This window comes from Lynx rufus, unplaced genomic scaffold (genome assembly GCF_022079265.1).
Source record: "Lynx rufus isolate CCGP_SWC_20201006 ecotype Redwood Valley unplaced genomic scaffold, mLynRuf1.p SCAF_5, whole genome shotgun sequence".
Lineage (NCBI taxonomy): Eukaryota > Metazoa > Chordata > Mammalia > Carnivora > Felidae > Lynx > Lynx rufus.
Window position 1 is genome coordinate 116,443,325 of NW_025814867.1, and position 12,652 is coordinate 116,455,976.

General features: G+C 36.9%; 1 protein-coding gene across 1 annotated transcript in view; it reads right to left on the bottom strand.

Moving 5' to 3' along the window:
- NSUN3 (NOP2/Sun RNA methyltransferase 3) overlaps positions 1-12,652 on the bottom strand; it is a 59,766-nt gene that overhangs the window by 30,813 nt on the left and 16,301 nt on the right. Inside the window, exons 4-5 of the mRNA XM_047100324.1 lie at positions 1,689-1,843; positions 854-975 (exon numbers count right to left, since the gene is read on the bottom strand). Of these exons, the coding sequence (XP_046956280.1) occupies positions 854-975; positions 1,689-1,843 (277 nt within the window). The remainder of the gene's footprint in view (positions 1-853; positions 976-1,688; positions 1,844-12,652) is intronic.

Here is a 12,652-nt window from a genome sequence, read left to right on the forward strand (position 1 = left end):
AGATGAGTAACATCTACAATGTTACAATCTACCTCTAATGGGTACTAACCAGAATAGCCATAATGAGCTGATACTTAATCCGGTACAAGAACAAGACTACATATTAGTTGACTGTAATACTTAGATAATGGCATGTATTCATTGTTGTGTATCAATCAGAAATTGGAAGCAAACCACATTGTCAGCAGTGTATAAAATGTTAATCATTCTTATTCCACATGTAAGAGAGAATAGGTGATAATGCATCATTTAACCATATTTTAAATATTTCAGAGAATTTTTGTTCAGCATTAAACAACAGGAATTGCTTGAGAGTGGAGTATAAGTAGAAATCTCTTTTAAAACCAGCACGGTATGTCTCACAGTGTCTCTTTTTAGAGGAAAGCCAAGTATCTCTTGGTGGTCACATGCTTCTAGAAAACTCTTAAAGGGCAGATAAGTGCTAACAATAAACTACAACTTCCTAGGAGGCTGACTCATCCAGAACAATGTGTCCATTACCAACAAAATACAACCTGGTCCAAAGCTACTATTATGGGGGTGCTGTTCAGGTCCTGAAGAAAGAATAGGGTGCCGAACCCTAGATCTGAGACAGTCCAGATATGCAAACAATTTTAAATGACAACACACAGCAATACCAAATTTCATTGAGTGGATAGGAGTAGTGAGTCCTTAGAGCAGGAGAGCTGAAGGGAAAAAGGTTAAGAATTTTCTAGATACAGCCTTTGGAGGAATAATTACCAACACCTACACAGGAAACCCTCCATTTGGGGACTTCTCTGTGTCATGATTTGTCATGCCTATTTAAATTACATTAGAAGCCGGAATAAACTTTTGTATTAATAGCCCTCACCTCAAGAGTTCTATCTGCAGAACAGGCAAATTGCTCCTTTGGCTTATCCTCCAGGCTGCCTTCTGAGAATCAGAAGAGAACAACCAATTTCGATCATTTGAACACGGAGCATCAACTAACACCTAGAGAAAAAAAGGATATATGATGCAAATACGTAGTACATGGAGAAGCTATGTAAAATGTGATTAAAAAAATAGCTAATAAATAAAGTCATTTCTTTTAAAGCCAAAAATATATCATGCTAAATTCTTCATGACCTTTCTTCAGTAATACTTTACACTTCCAGTGTTTGTTTTTCTGGGGGGGGAGGGGGGGTAACAGGAGAATTAAAAGTCTACTAACGTATAATCACATTTCATACTTGACAACTACAGCAAAAATTTTTACAGAAGTTACTCATTTTAAACAGACATAACTATATTTCTGAATTCTCAGCATTTACTCTTAAGAACTAATATTTCAATTTTGGTTTATTGAAATGTTCTCTTTTTCTTCAACTGTCATACGCTGATATGAAATATTACCAAATTAAAGCAATACAGTGCACATGTTTGTACACTGACCCAAATAACATCTGATCTTTTCCTGAGTATCTTTGAGGCACTTGGAAATGAAAAACATTCAATAATCCCCAATCCCAATGTTACCGCTTCCTTTGAACCATGCTGACCATCAAATAAAAACTGCTTCCTTGTTCACTTTATCAAAATTTCCCAGTGTACTGAGAAATTGTATCAGGCTATGTCTGGAAGCAGATGGAAAACAACAACAACAAAGCAGCATAACAGCGGTATCATTGGGAGTCCATCAGTTTGTCACAATGTAATAACAGTACCTTGTCAAACATTTCAGGCTGGGCATCTCCCATTTCTCTGCCATCCAATTCAGACACTTTAATTACATTTACCAAAGGCTGCGGGATGAATGATTCTAATGTCTGCCTCAGCCACCTCAATCTCAGACTATCATGTTCATTACAGTGAAGATAACCTAAATATAAAGGATTAAAAAGTTTTAAACTGAATGCAATGGAACTGTTAAATTTCCACTTTTGACCAAATAAATTTCAGAAAGAAATTCATCATAATCATGCAGAAATAGGGCACAGAGATAAATATTATGATTATGTTTAAAAAATAGCAATACACACACACACACACACACAAATTTATAATAGTCATGCCTTACACAGCCCATCAGCTCTGACCACACACTCATTCAAATTTAATTATGGATTCCTAAAGATATGCTATGCAACCAATACCTCAAACACAGTTCTCCCCTAAAGCTCTAAAGAGCAAATGATATATTTGGTGTATGATCTTTCTTTTCCGTTTTTGTTTTTTTTTTTTTGTTTACTTTTGAGAGAGAGAGACAGACAGACAGAGGAGTGAGTGGGGGAGGAGAAGAGAGAGGGAGACACAGAATCTGAAGCAGGTTCCAGGCTCTGAGCCATCAGCACCAAGCCCAAGATGGGGCTCGAATCCATCAACCCTGAGATGATGACCTGAGCCAAAGTTGGATGCTTAACCAACCAAGCCACCCAGGCACCCCAGTTTTCCTTTCTTTCCTTCCTTCCTTCTCCCCTTTCCTTTCCTTCTTTTCCTTTCCTCCTTCTCTTCCCTTCCCTTCCCTTTCCACCTCTCCTCCCCTCCTGTCCCTTCCCCTTTTCTTTCTTCTTTCTCCTTCCAGGAAAGAACATATTAAGTAAAAGAAAGTATATGGTATATGGGAAAAGACACATAAAGTGCTGTTGGCTCTATGGGAAATCATGGGCTCAAGTTATGAGCTATAAGACTCTGGAGAAGTTTCTTAGCTGTCTTTAAGAGTCTCAGTTTCCTTTTGTGTCAAATGGATATTATACCTAGTGAAGGGATTCAGAACATGCATCTCTAAAACATGCCACTTTGCCCTGTTGATTATTTTGAGTTAAAGGCACCTGAATAACAGCAGATGCACAAAGGGCATTTCTGCCTTTCTCTTTCTTCCTGAAAGCCAGAGATGAACTCTCACATGACAGACACTCTCCCTATACCAGAAGGAAAGAAATATTCTGATCATCAAGAGATGAGGAGTTAGGGCCCAGAGAAATCTGCACAAATAGACCTTGTTAAAAATTCTTCCTGTCTTCTCCCCAACATGGGTTACTTTTCCACAACTGGCACTTTATGTTCAACCTAGTAATATAAGCACTTAGACTTGGCCACTTTTTTGGATCTTTGTTTTCTTGTGGCAACTCCCATATACATGTAAAATTCTATTAAACAAAATTTATATGCTTTACTTCTACTAACCTGTTTTATGTCAGTCTCAGCAAAATGTTATCTCCTCTACACTGGCTGCCTTAAAAACCTGTTCAGTTTAAAACGTGATACTTTAGTAATATTTCTAGCATAGGACTGCAAAAGTAGTAGTAACAAATGTTTATGATTATTAACAATTCTTGAGTCCTTATCAAGCGCTAGGCCTTGCTCTAAAAACCTTACATGTCAGGGGGTGGGCCTGGGTGTCTCAGTTAGTCAAGCATCCAACTCTTGATTACAACTCAGGTCATCTCAAGGTTTGTGGGATCAAACCCCACATCTGGCTTCATGCTGACAGCGTGGAGCCTGCTTGGGATTCTCTCTTTCTCTCTCTGCTCTGCCCCGGCTCACATGCTCTTTCCCCCTAAATAAATAAACATTAAAAAAAAATCAAAAACAAAAACTTTATATGTAGGGTCACATTTAATCCTCACAAACCTGAGGTAGGTACTTTTTTTAAAGCTGAAAAAAAATTTTTTTTTTATTTTATTTTTGAGGAGGAGGAGAGAGAGAGAGAAAGAAAGCATGAGCAGGGGAGGGACAGAGATAGAGACACAGAATCCGAAGCAGGCTCCAGGCTCTAAGCTGTCAGCACAAAGCCTGACATGGGACTTGAACTCATGAACCATGAGATCATGACCTGGGCCAAAGTCTGATGCCCAAGGACTGAGCCATCCAGGCTCCCCCTGGTACTTTTATTGTTATTTATATTTTACTAATGAGGAAACTTAGACCATGAGAGGTTAAGTAATTTGCCTAAGTTCAGAACCAGAAATCCAGACAGTTCCAGAGCCCTACCTATCATTAAGCACCTCTTAAGCATCATGCTATATACTGTTTCTCACTATAGAAGGCACCTATAAATGGTTTATTCCCTAGTGAAATTGTGATTTGTCTTTTCTTTATTTAAATATATATGTACATATCTTTTTAATGTTTATTTATTTTTGAGAGAGACAGCACATGCACACAAGTGGGGCAGAGGCAGGCAGAGAGAGAGGCACAGAGAGAGAGAGACAGAGAGAGACACAGAACCTGAAGGCCTCAGGCTCTGAGCTGTCAGCACAGAGTCCAACATGGGGCTCGAATTCATGAACCATGAAACCATGACCTAAGCTAAGTTGGAGGCTTAACCAACTGAGCGACCCCAGGCACCCCTAAGTATACATTTTCTTAAAATTAATTTAATCATTTAAAAATTGTATTTATTTAAATTCAAGTTAGTTAACATAGAGTGTAGTATTAGTTTCAGGAGCATTATTTTCTTCTGCTGTGTCTGTTAAGTTCCCGATGAGCGAAATCATACATTTGTCTTTCTCTGACTTATTTCGCTTAGCATAACACACTCCAGTTCCACGCATGTTATTGAAAATGGCAGTATCTCATTTTTTTCAATCACTGAGTACTATTCCATTGTGTATATATACATCTTCTTTATCCATTTATCAGTCAATGGGACACTTGGGCTCTTTCTGTAATTTGGCTATTGTTGATAGCACTGCTATAAACACTGGGGTGCATGTGGCCCTTCAAATCAGCACTCCTGTATCCTCTGGATAAATACCAAGTAGTGCAATTGCTGGGTCGTAGGGTAGTTCTATTTTTAATTTTTTGAGAAACCTCCATGCTGTTTTCAAGTGGCTATACCAGTTTGAATTCCCATCAACAGTACAAAAGGTTTCCCCTTTCTCCACATCTTCACCAACAGCTATTTTACATGTTTGTATATATTTATATATATCATAGACGTTATATGATATATATAAATATATAATCTATGAATACAAGCATATGTTTTAAAGTTTATTTATTTATTTATTTACAACGAGCGAGAGAATGTGTAAGTGCAGGGGAGGGGCAGAGAGAGAGGGGGAGAATCCTAAGCAGGCTCCACACCATCAGCACAGAGCCTGACGTGGGGCTCAAACTCATGAACCAAACCATGAGATCATGACCTGAGCTGAAATCAAGAGTCAGAGGCTAAACTGACTGAGCCACTTAGGCACCCCTACAGGCATATTTTTAAATGCACAAAAGTACAAAGAACATCAAAAATTACCTCAAACCAATTGTCTTCAGGTAACCATTTAACATTTTGATAATCACACCACATTGCTTTATGTGTATACTCATATAAAACTTATATAAGTGGAATTATATATTATCCTCGAGTTGTTGCATCTCATTTTTCATCTACCCTCTCCACCAGCTGCCCATCAAAAGGAACTTAAACTATCAACCCAATATAACCCTCGTTTTCCACATATACTATGCCAACACTTTAAAAGAAACACTACCAAGTCAACAGGTAGAAATATAAGTAATTGTTAAAGGCTGCTAAATAGTACATGAGATGGAGACGCCATCCTTTATTCATCCATTACCAATCATTGGGCATTCACATCGCTGTCACTAATAAAGCACAGTAAACATCTTTATACAGTTATCCTATTATAATATTTTATTATTATGACACAGTTTCAGAGAAATGGATAGGTTAGGGCAGGGGAATTTTTTACTTTTAGTAAATATTACCCGGTCCTTCCAGCAAACTCCCACAAGAAGTGTTATTATCAAAGTGGTGTTGTAGTATAACACGAGATGGGATGTTGTAGTATAATCCTTGATCTACAACACAATTATCTTTTCATTTCCATTTGCCATTTGGTTTTGCTTTTCTGTCAATGATTATTCTTATTCTTTGTCCTTTTTTTTTTTCCCTGTTCCACTATTTGTATTTTTTTCTACTAGGTAAGAGATATTTTCATAGTATAGATACTAACTCTCTATCTGCCATGTGATCTGCAAATCTTTCCTAAATTGCATTCTGAATTTATTTGTAGTATCTTAATTCTAAGATAAGTTTCACAATTTTTTAATAGTCAATCATACCACTTTTATAATTTCTAGGTTTTTTGGTCTTATTCAAGGCAGTCTATTCAGACTAGATTTTCAGGTCTGACTCAGCTCAACATTCATGCAGGCCATGTCTGGCCTCATCCCACAGGAATCACAGCTTGCCAAGAGGGAAGGGTGAGACACTCCTCTTTCATGGAAGACCTTAGGCAATCCTCACAGTTGGTAATTTAGGTGCAAGATGATAAGAATCACACTGGGCAGGTGTAGGAGCTGTCCTGGCTTAAAAGCTTCATGTCCCATAGGAGACAAGATCTCCTCTAACAACTCTATAGGCACAGCTTCCAGGATCCCCATGAGGGACATGCCAAGTTACAAGAATCCGTGTACTCAGGAAGGCCCAGTCAGGGCATCCCCATGAGATCTCTGGGGCTTATTTATTCTTTCTCCAAGTGCACATGGATTTTACCCTTCAGGGTCTTTTTTATCATGAGCAATGTTGCCTGGAAACATAGTGACAATATGTCCGGTTACCAGGGAAACAAAGCTGGAGTACTAAATGAAGGTGAAATTCTAATGTAGAGGAGAAATATTTTTGTAAACCCTTTGCTCAAATATATATCTGTATAAATATACATGCATTTACAAATCTATATATATCTACACATATGTTGTTGTTTTTTGATTGCCACTCCAGGATTAAAAACTTTTAATGATTTCCCATCATCCATTAAAGTTCAAACTAGTGATTTATTTCAAGGTCTGTGATAATAAGCTCTCACAACAACCTTTCAATTTTGCAACCTCCTGCTATTTTATCAACATACTCTGTGCTCCACCAAATTTGACTGACTTGTCCACTTCTCATGCATACTTCAAACCTCTCTTACAGTACTTACCATAATTTGTCTTAGGATAGAGGTTTGTGTGTGTTTTGCTTACCTTTCCTACTACCAGTGTGACATGACTTCTATACGGAAAGTGCTCAGGAGATGGCATCAATTTTGTCAGGAGCAGAAAAGAGTAGAAAATTACTTAAAGGGGTGCCTGGGTGGCTCGGTCAGTTAGGCATCTGACTTTGGCTCAGGTCATGATCTCACGATTTGTGAGTTCGAGACCCACGTCAGGCTATGTGCTGACAGCTCAGAGCCTGGAGCCTGCTTTGGATTCTGTGTCTCCCTCTCTCTCTGCCCTTCCCCCTCTCACTGCTCTCTCTTCCTGTCTTAAAAAAATAATAAACATTAAAAAAATTTTTTTTGAAAAGAAAGTCACCTTATTTGCATTTGTATGGGTAGTATACTCTTTTTTAATTTAGTTTATGTGTTTCAAATGAAAGAAGAGAGATCACAACCAACACAACAGAAATACCAACAATGATAAGAGAATATTATGAGCAATTATATGCCAACAAATTGGGCAATCTGGAAAAAATAGACAAATTCCTAGAAATATATAAACTACCAAAACTGAAACAGGAATAGAAAATTTGAACAGACCCATAACCAGTAAAGAAATTGAATCAGTAATCAAAAATCCCCCAACAAACAAGAGTCCAGGGCCAGGTGGCTTCCCATGGGAATTCTACCACTCATTTAATAGGTATTAAAGTTAATACCTATTCTTTTGAAGTTGTTCCCAAAAATAGAAATGGAAGGAAAACTTCCAAACTCATTCTATGAAGCCAGCATTACCTTGATTCCAAAACCAGACAGAGATCCCACTAAAAAGGAGAATTATAGGACAATTTCCCTGAAAAACATGGATGCAAAAATTCTCAACAAGATACTAGCAAACTGGATCCAACAATACGTTAAAAGAATTATTCACTATGGTCAGTAGGATTTATTCCTGGGATTCAGGACTGGTTCAATATCTGTAAATCAATCAATGTGATACATCACATTAATAAAAGAAAGGATAAGAACCACATAATACTCTCAATAGATTCTGAAAAAGCATTTGACAAAATACAGCATACTTTCTTGATAAAAACCCTCAAAGTAGGGATAGAGGGATCATACCTCAAGATCATAAAGGCCATATATGAAAGACCCACCACTAATATCCTCAATGGGAAAAAACTGAGAGCTTTCCTCCCAACATGACAAGGATGTCCACTCTCACCACTGTTATTCAACACAGTTTGGCAATCAGTCAACAGAAAGAAATAAAAGGCATCCAAATCACAAGGAGGAAGTCAAACTTTCACTCTTTGCAGATGACATGATACTTTGTGTGGAAAACCCAAAACTCCACCAAAAATGCTAGAACTGATACATGAATTGAACAAAGTTGCAGGATATAAAATCAATGTACAGAAATTGATTTTATTTCTATACACCAATAATGAAGCAGCAGAAAGAGAAATTAAGGAATCGATCCCATTCACAATTGCACCAAAAAACATAAAATACCTAGGAATAAACCTAACCAAAGAGGTGAAAAATCTATACACTGAAAACTATAGAGAGTTTATGAAAGAAACTGAAGACACAAAGAAGTGAAAAAAACATTCCATGCTCATGGATTGGAAGAACAGATATTGTTAAAATGTCAATATTACCCAAAACAATCTACACATTCAATGCAATCCCTATCAAAATAATACCAGCATTTTTCACAGAGCTAGAACAAACAATCCTAAAATTTGTATGGAATCAGAAAAGACCCCGAATAAGCTGGAACATCACAATCCCGGATTTCAAGCTGTATTACAAAGCTGTAATCAAGACAGTACGGTACTGGCATAAGAACAGACACATAGATCAATGGAACAGAACAGAGAACCCAGAAATGGATCCACAAACGTATGGCCAACTAATCTTTGACAAAGAAGTAAAGAATATTGAATGGAAAAACACAATCTCTTCAGCAAGTGGTGCTGGGAAAAATGGACAGCAACATGCAGAGGAATGAACCTGAACCACGTTCTTACATCATACACAAAAATAAACTCCAAACAGATGAAAGACCTAAACATGTGACAGGAAGCCATCAAAATCCTAGAGGAGAAAACAGGCAACAACCTCTTTGACCTCAGCCACAGCAACTTCTTAGTAGACAAGTCTCCAGAGGCAAGGGAAACAAAAGCAAAAATGAACTACTGAGACCTCATTAAGATAAAAAGCCTCTACACAGTGAAGGAAACAATCAGCAAAACTAGAAGGCAACTGACCATAAGAGGCTTTTAAATACAGAGAACAAACTGAGGGTTGCTGGAAGGGTGTTGGGTGGGGAAAGGGCTAAAGGGGTAAAGCACATTAAGGAGAACACTTGTTGGCATGTGCACTAGATGTTGTATGTAAGTGATGAATCACTAAATTCTATTCTTGAAATTATTATATGTTAATGTAATATAATATAAAGGGCTAAAGGGGTAAGCGCATTAAGGAGAACACTTGTTGGGATGAGCACTAGATGCTATATGTAAGTGATGAATCACTAAATTCTATTCTTGAAATTATTATATGTTAATTAACATAGATTTAAATTTTAAAAAATTAGTTTACGTGTTTATTTTGGGAGGCATTAAAGGATTTGCTAAGGCAGCTTATGGACAGGCTAAAAGCTCTTGTCTAAAAGCTTGAGATCACTAGAAAACAACCTAAGACAAAAGTTTGTTACGGAGGGGATGCAATCCCAAGGAAGTCAGAGCGAGAGAAAAAAGGAAGTAAATCATGCAAAGGGAGAGCACAAATGTAAAAGGGTTTGTAATCAAGCTGGCTACAGCACTGGTCAGTCTCTCAGGATATGTCCACAGTCTGAAAATACTGAGCCTTGGAAGAAACTATGGGGTTTAACAATATAGGGAGGAAGAACAATGAATCTGCTGGCATCTTCTTGCCTCCTGCCTCTCATTGGTTAAAGTCCCTCTCAATAGCTGCTAACTCCCACACACTTCAGGTCTGTGCTACCTGGCCCTAGCCAGAGAGTCCCAAGGCCAGTTACAGCAACCACTTAAGTGTGGTGATTTCTGCTGGTCAGCTAGCCGCTATCTGGAGGCTCCTCAGTTTGTGGCAGTAGTAACATCAGCAGCAGATACCCGCAGGAATAGCATGAATCTTTTCTAGGGTTTCTCCAGTCTGGAAACAATTCAGGTGTCTCCAGCCCTGACGTGAGGAATGACAGTAAAGGTGAAGCCAAACATATCTGTGGTGGAGCATAAAATGGGGCCAAGGCAGCTCCCCAAAGTCACACCTTGTCCCCATCAGATCCTAAGAGACTCAAAGGAGAAAAACATGTCTCTAATTATTTTTCATTCCACTTCTCCCTTTTTCTGGTTTAAATGTTTTACATTCCATTTCCATTATTTTATTAGTAAACCTAAAGATTTTAACATGCATATGTAAAAAAAAAAAATCTACATTAAGTCAACCTTTACCATTTTTCCTAAAAGATATAAGAATCTTTTAATTCTCCTTCTCAAACTAGATGCTATTATTACTGTGCATTTGGGTTTTATTTGGGCTTACCTTTTTTAACTGCACAAATTATTATCATTGTCTTCTACAGTCAATGGCAGATTCTTCCCATATATTTCCCATAGTCTTTGATCTTCATTTTTTCTTGTATGTTTTATCATCCATCTACAATGGCTTTCCTTCTTCCTGAAGCACATCCTTCAGAATCATCGGTAACAAACTTATACTGTCTCTCTCTTTGTCTAAAAACCATGTCCATTTCACTTTTGCTCTTCAAAGATATTTTGGTGAATGTATTTCTGGATTTACAGTCATCTTTTCTTAGGACATTGAAAATAGCATTCCTCTGAATGCTAGTTTCCATTGTTACTCTCAAAGGTCAATCCTCAGGTTGTTGTCTTTTGAAGGTAAAATGTCCACTTGACTGCTATTAAGATCTTCTCTTTATTTTCAGTGTTCTACAACTTGACTATAATGGTCTACACTGGCTTAGTTGTGCTTACACAAATTCAGAGAGTTCTGCTCTCATCATCAAAGTTGAAGACAGATGGTTTTCCTTTCAGTCCCTTGGAGAGGACAATTTCTTCCTAGTTTACCTTACATGGAGGGTATACCATTTTGGAATCTCAGCTTTATGTAAGTTAACCTCCTAGCAGATGCTCTTTTGGGGAGGCTCAGTCTTCTATTCTTACATTTTCAGAAGTAATGAAAAACATGCAAATTTTTCAGGTTAAGCAAATGCTCTCAAGTGAAAAGCTAGCTTCAATGCTTAGTTGATCTCCTAGGTTCCCATTATCTCTTAGATTTTGGTCACTGAGTATTTAGAGATCATTGACTGTGTTTTTCTTTAATATTATATCTTACATTTCTTAGTTGTTTTCAGTGGGAGGCTTGGTTAGGAGATCTAGTTTGTCATTCTGCAAGAACCGAAGTCTTAGTTACTTCTATATCCTTCACATCTCCACACCTTCACATCCAATGCCTTTCACGTGTAGTATGTGCTCACTAAATGTAGCTAACTTGATTTGAAACATGACATTATAATAAAGAATGAATTGCTAAAACTGAAAATCAGGTCAGTTTTTCATTAAATTATAGCTTTTGTCAAGATTCTCAATATAGCATTTTAAAATACCTCTTAGTTCAAATATAGTTTTATGTTGTACTACTGTTTGGTGTAGATGTAGATTTTATTTTAAAAATCTTAGATTGGTTAAACTTTTTTAAAATATGTAATATATGACATCACAACCCAAGTCTCATATATATATATATATATATATACACACACACACACATATATATAATACTATATATTATATATATGTACATATGTGTATATATATGTATATGTATATGTGTGTGTATATATATTATATATATAATATATATATTATATATATATATAATATACATATATAATACTAAGACTTCCTACATTGAAGCAGAATTAACTTCAAGCTTAAATTGTCAAAAATAAACCAACTCTTGGTAATTTTTCATCTAAGCAGGAAAGGAAGTGAATTTAACAAATACTTGCAAAAGTCATTGAAGCTTTACATCTATATATGGTAGCCTTCGTCCATGGAAAGAAACTGAAGCTGATAGTTTCATTTATTAATTTATTTTGGTGCAACTGACTTAAAAAGAAAAAAAACAATTCTGCCTATTTTCATTTCTGTTCATTATTCCTTAGAGCCATAAGCCCTAATTATGATTGTCTGAGGAATTAGATTTTCCTCTCAACACAAATATTGAAATAATAATATTGTCCATGTATTACAAGTGCTATGAAAGCTAATGATAAGGTTCTCCCAGATATCTGAAAGCAATGTTACAAATTCACAAAAGAACAAAATGGTAACAACAAATTTGTTAAAACATGGTTGACGACAGATTAAAATACACTTGAGAATACACCCACATCAAGATCCTGGTTTACTAAGTACCTGTTACGGAATGGGCGTGGTGCTAGCAGCTGCACACACAAGTGAGAACTTGCGCTACTCTCAAGAAGCTGTCTAATGGAGGATGCTGGTAACATCAGGAGACCTCAAAACACAGTCAAGTGTACATTCGTGAAAACCTGAGTTCAGAGCACAGCTCTGCCACTTACCTAGGACAATTTAGGTTAACTTCTCTTTGTCTTGTTTTCATCTTTAAAATGGGGATAATAGTGCCAACTAATGTGGCTGCAGGGTTAAATTAAGAATATGCAC